Consider the following 21,950-nt stretch of genomic DNA (forward strand, 5'->3'; position numbering starts at 1 on the left):
GGGATTTGATACGCACGCACCAACCGTTTTATTACACACTATATCAGTTACTAGGTGCTTAATAACAGTCTCAGGTGGGGTTCTACTAATTACTTTACGAAAGCCCAGGGGCGTAGCCAAGATCGTTTACTGCAATCTTAAACGTCAATAAAAAAAATATGGGAATTACTTTAATCTTAACGATAAGTGAATCGCTCGGATATTTCAATTTCATACATATCGACAGCGTTAACGATTATACAAAGGCTTATTGGCTACAAGCGCATAAAGCTACCACTATTTCTACTTCGTCCATATTACTGTATTATGGCGAGCTAATAGCAAAATAATAATTCCTAAAACAGCTTCTCATTATGCGCAAGCGCACGGAAGGTATTCCGATAAATTACATTCCATATTGATCATAAGCCTCTTTTTGGATCATCACCATTTACTAAATGTTTTCAATGCCATCTAGAATGTGACTAGCTCATTACTTGAAAAATGACGGGGGCCATTGAACTTTGCCTAATAAATCATTGGTCTTTAACAGCCTTGAGGCAACGCCACACTTGCCACTCGCCCACCTGTCTGGCCCACATAACGTCTCACCGTAAGACTATGTAATACGTTCGATACACTTTGATTTTTAACAACTGCAATTGTTCCGTACGGTGTTCATTTATAAATAGTTATGGCGATGATTGATAGCTCGTGTTGTGGTAAAGTACTTCAATAAATGAAAAAAAAAAAAGTACTTTCATCTCCACGGTCCGGGGTTCGGTCCTCAACGCGACGACATTCAAGTCAAAATATTATTTGGCATTTATAATAAATTTAAACGACAAATATATTTTTTTTGCTCTTTAGAAGTTTTTTGTATTGAGGGTTATTTCAACTTTTAATTAAATTCCTATTTATATTTAAGTTAAGATAAAATTTCATGTTTAAATATTTTTATGTAAAGAAATCCTGTTGATACTACAGTAACCATTAACACTTAAATCAGTACTAATGACTCCACAATGTGTACAGACTTAAACCCTGACTCACGCAGCGCGAGTGCGTTTAAGGCGATACCTCAAGGTCCATTTTCATACATTTTGTTTCGGCTTTAATCTGGGTAACTAAACAAGTATTGGCAAGTAAAGAATTTAAATTCACGTCTAGTTAGTGATTAGTTCTCGCAGTTGAAAGAAAAACGTAAAAATAATTAATAATCATGGATATTTCGGCCTTTAAAATTTCGTCATATTAAATGGACCTTGAGCTACCACCTTAACTCATTTTCTACAATCGGTATATCAACAAGTATTTAAATTTCGAATTCGATTTTATTTTTAACATTATGTTCTCATGTTAATTTTATTTTTATTATTAAATTTATATGTGTTTGTACTATAGTAAGCCTGTATCACAAACATGTTAAGTGTTATTCATATCGTAACATCTTGGACAAACAAACATTATATATAAGGATTAATATCTTAATATTAATGAAGGTAGATTGTCGATTGTTGTGGTACAACTACCCCGCTTTTACGAATGTGTCAGTTAATCTGTGAATAAATGGTGAACGTAACGGATGTATTTTATTTATCGTAAATCGTAATACACACTAATTGGCGACGAGGATAAAAAGTGAAGTTGTGCAAACGGTATAAAATAAACATATCAAGCTGTACTAGTGAAATGACGGATAAAATGTCGATTGGTGTAATAAAGGAATTTGACCTTGCTCAAGGTAATTGGAGGTCATACGTCGAACGATTAAAAATGTATTTCAAAGCAAATGACATCAAAGAAGAATTGCAATTGGCCACGCTGATAGCAGTGGTTGGTGATCAAACATACGAATTATTTGTTAATTTGGTGAGTCCGAAAAACCCGCAGATTTAAAATTCGATGAGTTGACAAGTTTGGTTGCTGACCATTTGCAACCCAAACCTTCAATAATGGCTGAGCGTTATAAATTTAGACAGCGAAGACAACAGTCAGGTGAAACTGTATCGCAATTTGTAGCTGAATTGAAGAGGCTGTCACGACAATGTGAGTTCAAAGAAACTTTAAACGACAATCTTCGTGATCAATTTGTGTGCGGGTTAACCAGTGACGTCATCCGACAGAGACTTTTTGCTGAGTCAGACTTATCGTATTCATATGCAGTCACTTTGGCAATGTCATTGGAAGCCGCCGAAAGAGATTCTGCGGCGGTGGAGGGTAACAAGGCGAACACATCACAAGGTGCGGACGGATTATACGATATAACGGTAGCAAATTATCAACACGCCGGCAGCGGTGCAACAAAAGAAAATGCGGGCAGTTGTTCAATATGTGGTATTTTTGGACATCGTGCTATGCGCTGTCGTTACAAACACTTCAAGTGCAATGACTGTGGGAAAGTGGGCCATCTGAAGCGTATGTGTCCCCGGCGCCAACGGGGAAGTGAAGAGAGTGCGCCTCGTCGGCGAACTACAAGCAAGCTGCGTCAGGAGCCTGCATATTTTGTTGCCGAGGTGCGCAATGAAGGAAGAACTGAAATTGGTCACTCGTCAGAATCGGATGGGGAAGTGGAAGCGATGCATCAGATGTCCTTGAGAAAGTACCCAGCGGTAAACATTACAATTTTTGTAGAAAGTATACCAATTTCAATGGAAATAGATTCAGGTAGTCCGTGCTCTTGCATTAGTAAAAATACATATATAAAATATTTTAATGAGTTACCCTTACATAATTGTAATTTGACTTTAAGTTATTATACTGGTAAAACGGTTAAGCCTTTAGGATTAATTACACCGTTAGTCCAATATGGTAATATATCCAGACGTTTGGACTTGTATGTTTTTGATAATGGTAAAACTCCACTGTTGGGCCGTCAGTGGCTAGCTGAGTTAAAAATTAAATTGCCTATGTTTCATGTTAACAACTTATCGGTTGATGCGTGTATGCATAATAATAAGGAAGTTGCGATACTTGTTAACAGATACAGTGAGTTGTTTGATGGAGCGCTGGGCCGGTACACGGGCGGTCGAGCGACGCTTCACGTGCGGGAGGGCGCCGTGCCGGTGTTCTGTCGCGCACGCCCTGTGCCGTATGCGCTGCGCGACCGAGTCGACAAAGAGTTAGACAGCATGTTAGAAAATGGTACTATTGAGCCGGTGGAACATTCTGAGTGGGCTACTCCTTTAGTTTTAGTGAATAAGTCTGACGGAAAATTACGAGTATGTGCTGATTTTAAAGTAACGTTAAACCCCGTATTATTGGTTGACAAATATCCTTTACCTCGTATAGAGGACCTTTTGTCCAACCTTAGTGGTGGTATTCATTTTTCAAAAATTGATCTGTCGCAAGCCTATAATCAAATTGAATTAGATGAAAGCTCAAGAAAATACACGGTGATTAGTACACACCGTGGTCTTTTTAAATATAACAGATTAGTATATGGACTAGCTTCAAGTCCGGGAATCTTCTCTAGAATTACTACCAGCCTCTTGTCTGATATCCCAGGTGTATCAGTTTTTTGTGATGACGTGTTAGTGACAGCATCAACAAGTCAAGGGCATTTACAGGCTCTCAAGGAGGTGTTTGAAAGATTAAAGCGAAGTGGTCTCAAAATAAACAAAAATAAGTGCGTATTTTTTGCCGACTCTGTCAGCTACTTAGGTCATATTATAGATAAAAATGGTATTCGAACAGATCCAGATAAAATAAAAGCTATCGTGGATTTGCCCAGGCCAACCAATATTACTGAACTCCGATCTTTTATAGGCATGGTTAATTTTTATGGCAAGTTTATTAAGAATCTTAGCATGCATTTAGCTCCGTTATTTAAGTTATTAAAAAAATCATCTGAGTGGTCATGGAATCGCAGCTGTGATCATGTTTTTGAACAAGTTAAAGGATTTCTCACAAGCGCGGAGGTGCTAGCACATTATAGTCTAGACAAACCAATAATAGTAACGTGTGATGCCAGTGCATATGGTATCGGGGCTGTCCTATCCACACTAGATTCAATAGGAGAACGACCCATTTGCTATGCGTCGCGTGCCCTATCCGAAGCAGAAAAACAGTACAGTCAAATACAACGGGAAGCTTTGGCCATTGTTTTTGCTACAAAAAAATTTCACCAATACATTTATGGAAGAAAATTTATTTTAAAAACCGACCATAAACCTCTTTTAGCAATTTTTGGGCCAAAGTGTGGCATACCGTTAATGGCCGCCAGTCGTTTGCAAAGATGGGCGGTAACTTTATCTGGCTATGATTTTGTAATGGAATATGTCAAAACTGATAATAATGCTGCTGACGCGCTATCAAGACTTCCTTTAAAGTGTGAGTCATCTAGGAACTTACCTGAGCAGACTTATTTGCATTTTGCTCGGGACGCTTTTTTACTAGACCATAGGGCATTGCGACTAGAAACAGTGAAGGACCCAATATTAGGACGCGTTTTTAGCTATGTCCGTGACGGTTGGCCGGATAAGACTGATATGAAACAACTACAGCCCTATTTTAACCGCAAACATGAAATTTATGTAGAATCGGACTGTCTAATGTGGGGGCATAGAGTGATTATACCAGATAAATATAAAAAACTAGTTCTGCGTGAATTACATGAAACACATTTGGGAATGATGAAAATGAAAAGTCTAGCTAGGAGCTATGTGTGGTGGCCGGGTATTGATGAAATGATTGAAGCTGAGTGTCGGGCGTGTGGGACCTGCGCCTCGCAGGCTTCTTCACCACCAGCTCACACTCCGTGCCCATGGCCATGGCTAGGTCGACCCTGGAGGAGAATACATTTAGACTTTTTGGGTCCCGTGGTAGGAAGTACTTTCTTAGTGGTCACAGATTCCACCTCGAAATGGATAGAAGTTTTTAAAGTGAGAGGCACATCGGCCAAAGAAATTATAAAAATATTAAGACAGTTGTTTAGTCAATTCGGATTGCCAACTTTAGTGGTGTCGGATAATGGTCCACCTTTTTCCAGTACGGAGTTTAAGTCATTTTTGACAAATAACGGTATTGCTCAAACATTTTCGGCTCCATATCACCCGTCATCAAACGGAGCCGCCGAAAATGCGGTAAAAATATGTAAAAGGGTTATAAAGAAAGCTATATGCGATAATGTAGACATTGAGGTAGCGCTGCATCGGTTCTTATTGCTTTATCGCAATACGGAACATGCAACCACGGGAGAAAAGTCCAGCACGCGTCTTGCAAGGGAGGTCTTTAAGGACACGGTTAGATGCTTTGCGAAAGGATAGGAGCGAGACAATAAAAATGGTAAGGGCGTCCGAAAAACTAGAACAGCGCGGGTCGCGTCGAGAGTTACATATCGGTGATGACATTTATTTAAAAGATTATAGCAAGAGGGGAGAATGGACTGAAGGTCAAGTTATTGATCGTCTTGGTAGGACAAATTATAGAGTGCGCTCATCTGATGGGAAGTGTTCTCATCGGCACGTCGATCAGTTAAATCGTAGATCCAGTGTTGTGGCAGCTAACTCGTTACCGTCGGATTCGCTAGGGCTAGGGGATGGCCTCGTGGATGCCACCTCAGATAAAATTACGACTAGTGAGTTTCAATCTGTACCATCTTTTATCAATTCAGAAAATGTTTCAAAGCAGTCACATCAGTCTGTGCCGGACACGGCAGATGCACAGGTGAAACTTAGTTCAGTGGCGCATACGGCACATTCTCCTGAACGACGCTCACCCAGCTCTCCTATCCGATCCCGCTCCAAACGTGCCCGTGTTCCGGTTAAACGCTATGGATTTGATTTTGATTAAAAAGTATATATATAATTATATATAAAAAATTAGAAGATAAAAAAGGCTTTTTTCTTATTGTGTTGATTTTGTGAATTTAATAAGTTTATGTAACGTCATCATTAGCTAAAATAGAATCTATTATCTAGAATAAGTGGTGAGGTGTACTATAGTAAGCCTGTATCACAAACATGTTAAGTGTTATTCATATCGTAACATCTTGGACAAACAAACATTATATATAAGGATTAATATCTTAATATTAATGAAGGTAGATTGTCGATTGTTGTGGTACAACTACCCCGCTTTTACGAATGTGTCAGTTAATCTGTGAATAAATGGTGAACGTAACGGATGTATTTTATTTATCGTAAATTGTAATACACACTAGTGTTATGTTAATTTTATTGTTTTATTCTTTTCTAAACGTGTTAGCAGGCATAATGTTATGATGGCGGATGTCGTGAGCTGTGACTAACAGCTCGTATTTTTCACTCTTATATAATGCTTTATTATTAATTATAAAATCAGGAAATTTGACAACTACTGACTATCTAGGAATTTAACCCCTTGATTTGACAAAAAAGACATTCGAAAGTGCCTCTAAAAGGATTAAATCCAGGAAGTAGTGACATACGGCAAACTGAGGGAAAAGGCTCATCTTCTTAGATTTAAAAGAAATATAACTTTGCAGACACCCGGCTAAGGTCCTAATCTGGCTAAATGATTTGACGTATTTATCTATTATCTCATAAAAAAAATGTAATGATATTAAAATTTCAAAATGCCTCAAGAACAATTATGATTTTTTTTTATTTAAGGCTCGCTTAAGACCTGCCACCCTCCAGGTTAGCATTATAGTATACAAGTTAACAATAAACACAGCCCCAAACATCTTCCCGAAAATGTCTATCAGCTCTCCAACTATAAGGGCCGCCGCGGATATGTACTGCAATTTATTCTGGTGTTAATAGATTTTGAATATTATTTAAATGAAGACAACGTCGATAATAGTTTATCAGTTAAAAATTCTCTACGTTGCCCTGAGCCATATATGCGCCGGCCCTATTAAGTTACGTCAAGTCATTACATAAGTAATGGAATCAGACCAAATACAGTCATTCGATGACGTATATTCTATAGACACGAACGTCCATATAAACTATTTGTTCAAAATCTGAACTAAAATGGCGACCAAAACGTCACTGTTATATCCCATTTATTCACTCAAACAACAAATAATTTTACTTATTTCACGAATATTTTTTATTCAAATCCAGGTTTACACTTAGACTCGAGTTTTTATATCATGAGCACCATTCCGTACACAACCACAATCTGTCAATATAGACCATACTAAAGTCAGTTTGAATGGATTGCAGTTCAATTCAGTTAAACACCGTGAATGTTCGGAACGCCAAATCTAGTACGTAGTACATATATACCGATGCCTTCATTATTATAAGATATGTATACATTTCTAGTACAAGGTTGGTAATTATTTTTAGTACTTATACGGCTATTATAGACGTGTTGTTGAGCTTGAAAGGTTTTCAGAGATTCATTTTATTTGTTTTATTAACCGCTGTGGAGTAATGGCCTTGGTTTATTTTTAGGTACGATTATAAATGACTTTCGTTTGGTTTATGTATACACACCCGTTGTATACAATTTTTATTTATTATTTTTTTTTGAACTCCATTAAATTTTAGTAAGAGGTTTTAATGATGAATACAGGGATAATAAAGGTGTTCCAATTTAAAAAAAATATTAGCATTAATTTTAATTAATTTTGATCTTATAGTTCACAGTCAATAGGTCAATGTTAGGACATTTTATTTACTCATTAAAAACAGAGATAATTTATTAAAAAAAAACATTATAAATATATCATCTTTGCATTATACGCTCAATTATAAAGAGTAATGGAAGGTCACACAATATTAAAGATACACCTTACACTACCTACCTACTTATTAAGTAGTATGAAAATGATAGTTAATTATTTTAAAGGAAATATGCAGGAAATTACACTGATCTCTCTTCATAGCTAGAGTTTAGAGTTACGTAACTATTGGAAGGGGAGGGGGCGTTCGCGAAAACGTTACGGCGCGTTACATGGAGATTAAAAAATATTAAAAAATGCGCTACGTAATACTTGAAGCGGCCCCGAACTACTGTACTTCCAAGACAAAGAAAAAACATGTATGCTTCCATAATACTATTTGATGGAAATAGACAAAACAATAGTACTTATTACCTGTCCAAGTGCAATTTGGAATCATCAAAATTTTCGACAACACAGTCCTCTAAAATCACCATCAAATTAAATGGGTCAAAACGTCCAAGTAACATAGTGAATAGTACGGCATGTATAATAAGGGCATGCGCACACTCACGGAGGGGCGACAAGTTGCTTCACTTGCCACAATGCGCCGCGCATGGCAATCGGTACTTTTTCAGCGTGTTATACAATGCGCCGTCGCACCGGTGGGCCTGGTTCGCATTTGGGCCACGGTGTTGACTAGGATTCCTTGGGCAATAAAGTTAATTAATTGACTGTTACCAATGTGCCACAAAAGAAACCGGACAACTAAAACATTTCTTTTTAATTTTCGATTAACTTTTTTATCTTCGAAAAAATATTTTGACAAGTCAATTTCTTGACTTCCCGCTTTACATGGACGAAAAAACTGAACGCGCTTTTTTTTTGTTTCACAAACCATCAATCCATTAGCGCGAGCCCACGGAACCTGAACAAACAGCCCGACTCGCGCTCATTATTGATGAGCGTCTATATAATTTACAACCAAACTGGTCGATGACGCAACGCGCCCAATTATTATGTAAAAACAATTTGACAAGTGATGTGTCGCCCGTTACGTCACACATCAGGCGACCGAAGACATATACATACCTATGTCATGCGGTTTTGAATGTGGGCGTGTTTGTTATATCTATACTACGGAGAGGAAAAATTACGTGTACGAACTTTTTAATTTATTTATATTGTTCACTACCACAGATACGGGCAAAGGTAGTAAGTATTAAAGGTAGGTAAAAAGACTGTTATTTTTCGATTTAGTTGTTTTATTTGTATTATTGTCAAGTAATTTTTATCCATACTACTGTAATGTAATAACATTGGAAGAAGTTGATACTATATTATAGTACGTAAATTAATAATATACATTAACAGGTGTAAACAAAAATAATCACAAATAACCTAATAATTTATCCCTTTTAATCACGAAAATTGTACAATTTACTAAAAAAACATTAGCTTTTTCTATACTTTATATTTATTACTATCCAATGAGGATGAATGATATTAATTTACAATAATTCAATATAAATTGCTAGCTTGAGTACACCCGACGCGGGCGACACTTGATTGCGAACTAATTACATAAACGTTTAATGACACACGCGGTACAAAAATGCTAACTACATAAAATGTAGGGCGTTAACCCGTTTAGGAATCAAACCATTAGCTCCATTTTCTGTGCTTTCAAAATGCTTATTCACAGGCCAAGTAAGAACAGTAATAAAAACTGTATACTTTGTACATAAGAAACGTCAACGCTGATTCATACATTTTGTTTTAACCACATCTATACTATTATACATATAAAGCTGAAGAGTTTGTTTGTTTGTTTGAACGCGCTAATCTCAGGAACTACCGGTCCAAACTGAAAAATTCTTTTTGCGTTGGATAGCCCTTTGTTCGTGGAGTGCTATAGGCTATATATCATCACGCTATACCCAATAGGAGCGGGGCAGTAATGGCTAATCTCAGAACCTACCGGTCCAAACTGAAAAATTCTTTTCACGTTGGATAGCCCTTTGTTCGTGGAGTGCTATAGGCTATATATCATCACGCTATACCCAATAGGAGCGGGGCAGTAATGGCTAATCTCAGGAACTACCGGTCCAAACTGAAAAATTCTTTTTACGTTGGATAGCCCTTTGTTCGTGAAGTGCTATAGGCTATATATCATCACGCTATATTCAATAGGAGCGGAGCAGTAATGAAACATGTTGCAAAAACGGGGAAAATTATGAATTATGAGAGCTTCCGTTGCCTGCGCTGCGTAAACGGTTAAAGTTATGCAACAATGATGTATGACGGGAATGTTTCACTTAAAAAGTTCTAAAAAATATATTATAACACAAAGTCCCCCGCTGCATCTGTCTGCCTGAACGTATTAAACTCAAAAACTACCCAACGTATTAAGATGAAATTTGGTATGGAGACAGTTTGAGACCCTGGGAAGAACATAGGCTCCCGGGAAAGTACTACTTTTATAACAGAAAACTTTAGCCTGAAAAACTTTATAACGCGGGCGGAGCCGCGGGCAAAAGCTAGTTTATCATATAACGCATGTGTACACGCTCAGTACACAAGATTCATAAAAACAATTGCACAAAACGCAATACAGTGACTGCATCCGCATTATCTTTTTGTCTCGTGAAACGGCACGAAGTTTCACAATAACATTAGTCATTTAGCGAATGCACTTGACGTACTGTTTTTATTAATGTTGTGACGAAATGGCCATAATATGGAGAATATTATGAGTGTAAATTACGTTGATTTTACGTCGTGTATACGACACACTGTACATACAGTCACCATCATAAGTACTTGAACAAAATCAAGGCTTTTGTGTTCTTTCAATCTTTGCACAATATTCAAATAAAAACAATTTTCTTTCCGTCACACAAAGAAAAAAGTTTCAACTAAATTTGACGTGTATAGACGATATCAAGTTTTGAGTTTAGTTATCTACTTTTGTGGCTAACTAACTAACTCGTCGCCATCACATCTGCTACCTTCTGTAAATCAGAAGCAACAGTGGCACATTTTATGACAAAGACTTGAAGCTTGGCAAACTCTTGGCGTACCAAGGCACGTCACAACAACGTCGTCTAACCCTACAGAGCCTTATACGCAACCGCAATATTACGTACCCAGCCGTAACACCTTTAGCAGTATGATTAATAGTCCATTGAAAAGTTACATTTGGGGTTGCGTTTTTTAGAGGACGCAATTTTATTTTTTAGAAGTGTAGGGGGGGTCAGTGTAAAGCTAAAACCAAGTTTGTGGGGTCGCCACCCTTGTCCTTGTAAGAGATACATCGTAAAAACCATTTCAACCCAAGATGGCGGCCGTGGGACAAGGGTGGCGACCCCACAAACTTGGTTTTAGCTTCACACTGACCCCCCCTACAATTCTAAAAAATAAAATTGCGTCCTCTAAAAAACGCAAGGTAAGGCCTAAAAAATGTAACATTTCAATGGACTATAAGAATAGAACGTCGAGTTTCGAATTTGAAATTTTTAAAAATGGAACTCCGTTACGTGCAATGACGGCGTAGTGTGGGGAGGACATAAAGAACGATTTGATCTTGACGTTAAGAACTACTTTTTGAACGTTTGCCAGAGCTTATCTGAACACAGTACTAGTATTTGTGTGGAATAAATTTGATAATACATGTGGTATTCATTTTTGGCAGATGGTGTTGTTATAGGACCGACGTCATACCACCATGGGAATCATTTTAGGTTAATACCCTTTCAGCCACGATGATTGAGGAACGTTTATTTGAATACAAATATCTTTGCCTCTATTTTTATAAAGGTATATACTAAAGTATGAACTATTAGGGAGATGTATATATTCATAACAACAGAAAAAAAATAAACGAATTCCACTCATCAATATTAAAACGTCCTAATTCAACACTATGATGCAACAACTCTTGTATTGTGTCATATAATAAGAGGGACTTTCTGTCTCACACTAAATTTGTTTCAATGCTGGGATCGACTCTGCAGCCTTACGCATGTATCTTCGCCACCCACGTCATAGCCATAAACTATGACGAATATAAACTATGATGATTATCTGTCATATCCCATCACTCTTAATAACCCCAAAATCCACCAAATCACATCTCCAAAGCGCATGCAATCACAAACGCCAACAGACGTCGTGTAAAGCGGCCATACACGTGAACTCACGTGCGTCGAGCCGCCACACGTACGTACGCTCACACGTGACGCTTTATTGAATGATTGATTAAACTGCCGGCAGAATGCAGACCATCCATCTGAAATGATCTAAACAAAGTGCATGGCCGTCGTATCGATATCTGGTGGTAGGTCTTTCATATGTGAGAGTCCGACTGGGTGGGTACCACCGCAATGTCTATTTCTGCAAAGCAGCAGCGTGTGGTCACTTGTGTTCCGGTTTGAAGGAGATTGTATCCAGTGTAACTACTGGACATAAGACTTAACATCTCACGTCTCAGGATGACAAGCGCGGTGGAATACCAAACAATACTTTGTAATTCAAAGTGTTGGATAGTGTTTCTACTGTTTATGGGCGGTCGTATCGCGTACCATCAGGCGAACGGCAAGCTCGTCTCGTCATTCAAAGCACAAAAAAGTATTGTCTTTTCGTAATAGAATAAAGCGACGACCGAGTAACTCGCCTGATAGTAAGACTCGACCGCCGTTACACAGTAACAACACTAAGTTGGGTTTTTCTTAGATATTAAACATTACGTTATGGTAACATCCTTCAGAATTCACCAATTCCATACTCAGTTATGTTATGTCGATAATATATTGCTATTCATGATTAGAATTTAATAGCAAATGATTACTAAAACTGCTTATAAAGTAACATATTGTACGTATCGATATAATGAATATACCCCATCCCTATACCCATCCAGGCAGTATAGACTAGACGTATGTACTAGTACCCGAGACTGTTCTAACAGTTCATCGTCATTACAATCAATCGGTGCGCGATGATATTCAGTTTCATTTCATGCATTACCTTGTTCTTGTTTACAAGACAACTTATTATTTATTAGATATCGTAATAACATCGATTTGCAATAAACTTAATTTATGCGTTCGACTCATATTTATAGTTTACATTATTCCACACGGACAAACTCACGCTTTTTATTTCCGAAGGGGTAGGCAGAGGCTCAACCGATGCCACCACTTTTCGCCGTGTGTATTCTGTTCCATGATACAGGGCGAGCCTATCGCCATAGCGGGCATAAATTCCAGATTCCAGGCTACTGAGTACAAAACGCAATCACTTTGCCTGACCCGGGAATCGAACCCGAGACCTAAGCACGGCAGTCATACCGTAATACAATACGCCACCGAAGCAGTCACACAGTTAACATTTCCAAGTTTTGTTATATAAGTTTTCAGAGACTACTTTAAATAAAAACTGGAAGTCTTACGACCGTAATATATTTTACAAAAAAAATTGAGAGCGTAATTTTTTTGTTTAATCAAACGACCCCAATATAGGAAGAGTGGTAGTCCGTTAACAGCAATACAATCAAGAGCATGAAATCATATTCGCGGCCCTGCACAGCGTTCGTCACCCTAAAGCTTATGATGATCATTGTCATTAAGCTGTCATTTGTAATTTAAAGCTCTGAGTGGCGTGAACAAGTAGGTATACAGTACTCCAACCACGAATAATAAAGAATTGCGTTAAGTCTTCGTATCGAGTACGTTAAAGCTGCCGAGACGAATATTCGTAGGTTCAAACCTCTGACTTTTCTAGTTATGTGTGTATTCTTTGTAAACTGTCGCTTGATTTAACAGTGAAGGAAAACATCGTGAAGAAACCTGCATATCTGAGAAGTTTTCTATAAGAATTTTGGAGGTATGTGAAGTCTGCCAACCGGCATTAGGCCGGCTTGGTTGACTAAGGCCTTAATCCCCACAGTCGTAGTGGAAGCCCGTGCCCAGCAGTGGGAGTATATAATACAGGACTGAAATTATAAGCTGATATTTTTTTTTCTCTATAGTCGTTTGACACTACGTCAAAAACAGATACGTATTGCCGATGCCCCTACATTTCTGAGTGTATTGTTACCATGTTTAACGATTTAATATTCGAACATTACACGCGCGTAATGCTCACGCTGGTGTATTTTTGTCCCAAATACGCTTTCGGAGAGGTATTCCAATTTCCATACAAAAATTTACTTTAACACAACCATAACTTAATGTAACGCAAAAATCGTGCTGGCTACACGGGGGACTTATCTGCTCACTGTAAACGCGTAACGCAGCCGTGTCATGTTATCTTCGTGAAATTTACGTGGAATGATATTCTGTATGACAATTTCTATTGTCTTACTTGCTTATTAATCACTTTCAAATAACGTGTGGGTAACAGATAGCCATTGAGTTGTATCTCTCTCTCCAGTCAGCCCCTCATTACTGAGGATCCTGATCCCGTTCAGGATCATTAAGCAGTCTTCTACACGATCTTTGGCTTGGTGCACCGCTACGCTCATTGGCATATCTAAGAAGATGGAGACCTGGTCTCACCAGCGCTTCGGATTACACTTGCCTTCGAGCTTGTCGGCGAGCACCAACAAGTAATGAGTTGTATAACAAGTCAATGTACTTAATAAAACCGTGTTTAACATGCTGACACACAAAACACATTACGTCATCCGCATTAAACGTATTAAAATCCGAGGTTGCTGATCTCAAGTACACATAATTCGATACTAATGATTGATTTTAATAAGCTCGCAGTCATTAAGTAAAAAAAATATTAATAGTTTAAAAAACTAATAAAACTGGCTATTATGAAATCCAAACTAAAAAAATAAATAAATTTAAATTGAGAATAGTGTAAATAAACTTGAATAAATTTGAATTAAGAATTGTGTAAATAAGAAAAAAAAACATAGTGTAAAAAAGTATGGTGTGCTTTTTCATTGATCTATTGACACCATGCACCCCGACATCCGATGCAATCCGACATCTTGAAGTACGTCAAAATTGTTTTCATAATTTCCGTTACCTACAAACATATTAACATACGACCGAAGCTAATAAAAGCGTGTTAAAAATAATTTATAAGCGTATCATATAAACATTATTCCGAATTGGTCCTTTTGTGATCGATTTACAAATATTTGCATTTGTTTATTGAATTCAGTTGTAGACCAAGCCTCTCTCAAATCAAAATCCTGTACATTCCTCAGATCACAGTAAACATGGACGCATGCCGGCTTGTACTTAAAAATAATAATATCAGCCCTGTAGTATACATTGTCCCACTGCTGGGCTCGGGCCTCCTCTACTGAGAGGATTTAGGCCTTAGTCTACCACGCTGACCTAAGGCTGGTTGGTAGACTAGACACTCCTTCGACAAAATGCTATAAAATAAAATTATCGAACCATATGCTAAGTAAGCGTGGGTTGCAAATATTTTATCATTTTGTCACAGCCGTTTATAATGTTTAACAATGACTAAATATTATGGATGATGCAATTCACAAATTATTAAGCATATTACATGAATAGGAATATTATTAAGTCATGCGCAAAATAATGAAACAGGATTTCGTCAATTATAAACCACAGTTCATGTTTTGGATGAGCGACTACAAAAGATTGATTTTTCAGATCAAGGGAATTTTGTTAGCAGCTGCAAAAATAAACACGATTATCGAGGTATCTTCGTCTTAAATTAATAAATACATCTTTCACAAACCATATCGTTCAACCATTCAATAAATTTCTCTAAAACAATACACAAAAAATTACACAAGCAAAAAAACCCAAATTAGCTGTAAGTAAAAAAAATATATGAACAGGCATATAACATGTACCTAGTATAAGTACTTAATTATATAGTTTCTCCATCTCTTGAACTTTTGCTATGCCAGGGTCCCCGATTATGCCACGTATGTTAAAATGTAACATATTTTGTATAAAACGATTGTGGAGTGCAATAAACTTTGTAATTAAACTAAAATAAAAATAACAATTACAGTCACTCTCAAATACACAAATTACACATATGACCAAGTCTTAATGTTTTTACATATGTCGTCAAACGAGCATTATATTTCCCAGTGTGAAATATATGAAAACGAAAAACAAACAGTAAATATGGCACCGTATTTGCACATGATTCAAAAACTATACAAATAACACTGACATATCATATTAGCATAAACATACTTATGTCTTCAGGAAGTTATAAGGAAAATTATTAACAATATATAACATAAACAATTATATAACTATGCTACATTCAATTTAATATGGTGCAATAGCATTTGTTTGCGACCACGACCATTTTCGGGATAAAATTAACCCAAATTGCTATGTGAAAAGTCCCTCCAAAAACTACCAGATATTCAAGATATCAAAATTAGTTCAGTCGCTTCAGAAATTGTAAACGTGAAGAGTTTAAAAATAGCCTCTCTTCCAAAATTACAGACACGCGATTTTATTTATTTGGACATTTTTATAGCTATGGTTGACAGAATGGAAATTAGAGTATGTACAGATGGTTAGGGATCTATAAAAATAAAAACAACCACATCACGCCTTTATGTCTTAAGGGATAGTACACGTAGTTAGAGGTGGATCCAGGGTACCCATTTTTCTTCATGTATGCCCATGATGCGAGCCTATTGCCATAGGGCTGATACTGAGCAAGAAAACTCACGATTCTTCAACCGATCACATCACTTGATTGTCAACTAATAAGCGGTTTCCGGCAGGCCTTTGAAAGCGACTTTTGACAACTCAGACAATACGTACGTTAAAACCCGAAAATACACACAAACGGCTATAAAGTACTGATTACAGACTATTAAGGATTTTTTGAGTCTCCGGAAATAAGTTAAATGTCAAACATCGACAGCTTACACGCTGTATGGTGATCATGAATGTGACAAACGAGTAATCAACCTGTACAGGGTCCTGATTCCGTCTGCCACACTTTATTTTGAGTTTTATTTTGCTGGTGGTAGGATGTATTTTATATCCGCCCGAATAGCTTATACAAGGTGCACATTATCACCGTACATAGGGTGTTAAAACCCGCCATAGTAGTCGCGTTCCGGGATCAGCTTGTGTATATCCGGTTCCAACAGGCCGGTATAGTTGTGTCGACTGCCGAGGTTAATCATCTCTTTCACGAAGATAACGTAACACAGCCGCGTTACGAGTTTACACTGTCATAGAGAATAAGGCCCCAGTTTTCTCTCTCAAATAATCTGACGTAAGGGAGAAAGTCAAAACATTGTTTAGTAACGTATAGTCATTCATAAATGTTTATTGATAAAGGTGTATAATACTATTTCTGCGAAATTTGGAAACTTGTTGAATTTCGATTTAATTTAGGAATGATATATATTTTTCGAAGCATTTTCTTATTGTGAATACCTAACTTGTCATTGATGAATGTTATTCTTTCAAAATTTCAGAAAACTCATTCAGGAAATCTTTGGGGGAGATCCATGTTCAGCAGTGAACATCCAGTGGCTGATGATGATGATGATTCGTTTAGAAATGTACCCCTTTGAAATTAATATAATATTAATTTGCATTAGCACTCAACTAAGAATAATATGCGGGTAAATTTAATTTTATAAAATAATAGTACAGCATATTTCATGTAGTTATTAAGTAAATTATTAATCTGTTTCATATTTTATTATAGTTATATATTATTATTATTAACTTAATTACTGTAATTGGTTTATCCGTTCTAATTGAAATAAATAAATGATTTTATTTAATATATCATATTTGTTTGTCCCTTTGAAAAAATATTTATAAGTAAAGATACGATTCCGACCAATTGTACACATTTCATAAATAAAACCTTGACTCAAAGTAACCTTGTACCACAATCAAAACGTCGGTACATACAATTTCAAAATAGAGCTTTATCAAGCGATAATCAAACAATAAAAAAAAATTAAAAAACGATTTAAAAAAAAAATAGTGATGACCATGTCCTTAGTCAAAGACCAAAAATACCGATCTTAATAAAAAAAAAACAACAATTTGGACCAACCAACACATTCCTTATCCAAAAATCACCATAAACTCTCTCCAAAAAATTACCTCAAAATTAAAAAACAAAATCCATCACCAAAATTTAAACACAGCGTGTTCACAAAATAGGGACAACTCAAGGTCGCCGCCCTTGACATTGACATACCTCGGTCACTTTTGAATTTGGAACTTGAAACTTCACGCACAAATCAAACACGCGCGAATTGTTCTTTTATTTCACGAGCGCGCCTGATTGAGGTGAACGCGCGAGCGCGGACAGCCGACGACTGAAGGACTGCGGGTGCTCTATACCGTCTTGAGGCTAATGCAATGGGCCGTTTTATGATCACCGGCGAGGCGGCCGGCGTGTTTGTTGACACGAGACCGCGTCTGACCTTGACAATTTGACACAACCTGTATTATGGTGCTTTCTTGATTTATGTGAATCTTTGTGGTCTGCAGGGCTTTTGTTATTTATTTTCTGCAACATAATAATAATAATAATATCAGCCCTGTATTATATACTTGCCCACTGCTGAGCACGGGCCTCCTCTAATACTGAGAGGGATTTTTCAACATATATTTTTGGAACTATATTTTTATTTTAATGAGCATTTGATTGAATATGTTTTAGCAAACAATATGTGAAGGCTATCCCGATCCCACCCTGACACCCGTCACTGAGTCCCGTAAACCGGAATGAACAGTGGCCCGCTTTTTTATAGCTTGACCAGGAAAATAATCACCCGGTTGGGGGGCGCCACTTTTGCCCTTTCATTTTAAAGTTGTCAGTACTTACAAAAAAACTGTTCAATTTTAGCATATGTCGAGGTTTTTTATTTCCTTGGTCAAGGTATAAGCACATAACCGTAGATAAATAAAAATAATACAATACGTTAAACCTATGGAAAGCGTGCGTGTACACACGATCGGAAACACACATCAACCAAAACATCCTGCTACAGGCCAGCCGCCGACGACGTAGAGAAAACTTGATGCGTGCCAGATAAAACCGCTAGAGTAATGCACTTGTAATCTTCAGCTTATCCAGCTGGGCTTAGAGAGGTCAAAAGTCAAGTACAGATAAGATAACCAAATTTTAAATCGCAGTGTTAATTGTCTGAAACTTGTTGAACTTACTAATAGTAATATATTAATAGCCCTGTAATATATTATACTGCCAACTGTTGGCCACGGGCCTCTTCTACTACTGAGAGGGTTTAGGCCATAGTCCACCACGCTGGACTAGCGCGGGTTGGCAAACCTCGCATACCTTCGAAATTCTTATAGAGAATTCTCAGGTATGTAGCGTTCCACTAGATGTTTTCCTTCACCGTTAAAACAAACTATAATTGACAAAGAATACACACGTTACATCAAATATTCGCTATTGTCTCGGCAGACAGCGTCCGCAGTTGAACATTTAATACTTACAAAATATACTATGAATACGTACAAATTCCAAAATAACGATTTTAATTCGACAAAATATGTTTTTTCTTACAGGCCGGCAATGCATGGATAATGGTTGTTTATTATCTATGGTGATCATTCACCACCAGGTCACTCTTAGATTATGTCATACACTAGAAAGAACGAGGAAAAATATTTATTTTTTCACGGACACGAGATTTTAAAAACCGCATATCGCTCTCAATAACTGGTAAAACCCACTGACATTCCTTCGAATGTTGATCAAAATAGCACACATTATGCACTACGGACTGTAAAATAAACACAGTTGCAAGTAAAAATAGTCCTATGAGAGTGGACATACATATATCACATCTTTATCTCGGAAAGGGTAAGCAGAGGCGCAACGAGGACACGCACTACGCAAAGCGTGTTCCGCACCATCACGTGACAGAACGAGCCTGTCGCCGTATCGGGTACAAATTCCAAACACCGGGTTGATACTGGGCAGAAATAACCAATACAAATTTACCCGACCCGGAATTCGAACCTAGGACCGTAGAGCGGTGTCGCGCACGCCACCGAGGCAGTCAAGAGTCGACGGGCTATCATAGTTTTTATTGCTAACAAGGGTTCATTCTTTGTTTGGACCAAATCCTGGGAAGATCATGTTAGGAAACTCCACTTAACGTTACCCGAATTTGGAATCAAACGCATAACCACCTTATTCACATTATATAATGCCACTGGTTCTGCAAGGCGGCAAATTGATCTCTTTATTACTATTAACATTTACATGTTTCAACAATCCATCAAACCTCAAATCTGTAACTACAACGTAAAGTTTACATTACTACTGAAAGTACAACAGTTATCATTCCAAACTGTCGTTTACAAAAATAAGTTACTACTTTGGAGAAACCATGGAGCAAGACGCAGTGGTATACAGTTACAGGAAACAGAAGGCCAAATGGGAATCCCAGATGGTATATTCAAAAACTTTTTTATGACCATGGGGCCAACAACAAAGGACGAACACGTCTATTGTTTTCATTTTTTGAGAACAATTCTCGAAAGTATTACGAATGTAAATAAATGCAAAACGGCGCGCTGTACAGGTGTTAAGCTGTCAAATGCTCAAATAATGACTCTAGCTTGAACACCATCGACCCGAAACACTTTATTAATGACCAAAATAAACAAAACAACTTCACCTGCCCAGGCTTAGTCTTAACACCTAATGTTACCAAACATCAATTAAAGTTACCAACTGAAATCAGATTAAGTAACCAATTAACGCACCGATAAACTATTATTAGAAACCGCAGATCGTTTACTGTAAAATTTATCAAAAACGGTCCAGTAATTACGTTATCTAATGGCGCTTGTAGTTGGTAAAACCGCGATGCTGTATATTCCACTGATAATATGGTTGTCAATACATGTCCTATCCCAACAGATCATTAATATAACTTTGTTAATCAACATAACCTTACACAACATCAAAACCATTAAAAGTTATTAACGATAACGTATTTAATTGAAATGATATGTTTTAACCGACTGCGTCAAATGTTAGTTGAATATAAAAAAAGTAAGCATTTGTGTTAGCACGTCGCGGTATGCAGATTTATAAATCCATATTTATGTTATAAATACGAAAGTAGCTGTGTCCGTCTGTTATATTTTCGGGGCTAAACCGCTGAAACGTTTTTGATACAATTTGGTGGAAATAGGCAACTTTTATCCCGGTAATTTGATCCCGTAGGATATATTAGATTTTTTTTAAATAAAACGCACTTAGGTTTCTCGCGACCGAAGCAACACTTGTTATTTATATAAATAAAAAAAAATCTTTAAACAACACCTTAATATACATATTTTAAATATGAAACATAATTCTTTCTATGATGTTTTTGCCTCAAGTCCGTTCATTAGTTTCTTCTCACATAAAAATAGAACGTAAGTACACCGGAAAAATGTCCCACACTTCTTTTATAAATAACTTCTACTTTTGTTCGTGTTTTTTTATTAATTAAAAAGTATTATTTAAAGACTCTTCTGGAAACATTCTAATACATTTTTGTATTAGAATTTTATCTAATACATAAAATTCTAATACAAAAATCATTTTTATCTAAGATTTAAAAAAAAATCAATTCGAACCAGAAATTCCTGAGACAAGCGCGTTCAAACAAACTAATAAACTCTTCAGCATTATACAATAGTATAGGTTTATATCTACAAAAATAGATTTTAAAATATCCTAGAGAAATGTTAATCTTATTTGACTTCATAGAATTTATACCATCAAATTTGCTCGTGTAAAGGATCTATGCAAGTCTACATACGCCGAGACCTAAGACTCCTCCATGTTTATTATATCTGTATTATTAAATAATATAGCATTCCGTAAATAAATCATAAGATCTAGTAGACCTTATCCGTACAGTACACAAGGTTACAAACTAAATCAATTAACTCAATGCGAACTAAACAGTTATGTTATTGAAAACATGTCCGGTGCCATTGATACGGTTTGTTGTCGACCATAGAGCACGAATGTTGTCTATGAAACGTTCACGGTCAATATCAATGTATGGAAATTATAATAGTAACATTTCGGTGATATTTGACTTTTATACTGGGTTCACACTAAGGCTCTAACACGGAAATACTATAATGTTAACAAATAAATGTAATAGTATGGTATGCTAGGATATATTATATTTATGTAACGCTGTCGCAAAGGGCCTTATGTAAATCGTAATGAATATCATAAAATTATCTCGCAAATTCATGGTTATATTTATTGTTTGGATTATTGCGGTATTTATTGACATTAAACCTTACCCATTGAGGCTACATCTTAGTATAAAGATTTTAATGTACTAGTTTAAACCTAAAAAATAAAC

The 21,950-nt window shown here is 36.8% G+C and overlaps 2 protein-coding genes across 4 annotated transcripts in view; one reads left to right on the forward strand and one right to left on the reverse strand.

Moving 5' to 3' along the window:
• LOC115455700 (mevalonate kinase) overlaps positions 1-21,950 on the reverse strand; it is a 57,489-nt gene that overhangs the window by 32,743 nt on the left and 2,796 nt on the right. The window contains exon 1 of one of the 3 annotated variants that reach the window (XM_030184367.2): positions 17,789-18,003. The exons of the other annotated variants lie outside the window; for them this stretch is intronic. The gene's annotated coding sequence lies outside the window, so the exon portion shown is untranslated. Of the gene's footprint in view, positions 1-17,788; positions 18,004-21,950 lie in introns of those variants that run through there. 3 annotated transcript variants of the gene reach the window in all.
• Positions 1,868-5,175, forward strand: LOC119188803. The gene is made up of 2 exons (XM_037436750.1): positions 1,868-2,591; positions 2,963-5,175. Exons 1-2 carry the CDS (start codon positions 1,935-1,937, stop codon positions 2,969-2,971), a joined length of 666 nt encoding a protein of 221 aa, XP_037292647.1. The 5' UTR covers positions 1,868-1,934; the 3' UTR covers positions 2,972-5,175.

This window comes from Manduca sexta, chromosome 9 (genome assembly GCF_014839805.1).
Source record: "Manduca sexta isolate Smith_Timp_Sample1 chromosome 9, JHU_Msex_v1.0, whole genome shotgun sequence".
NCBI classification, from domain to species: Eukaryota; Metazoa; Arthropoda; class Insecta; order Lepidoptera; family Sphingidae; genus Manduca; species Manduca sexta.

Excerpts from the sequence above, each read along its gene's own strand:
- LOC119188803 (XM_037436750.1), top strand. The coding sequence starts at position 1,935 with ATGGCTGAGCGTTATAAATTTAGACAGCGAAGACAACAGTCAGGTGAA.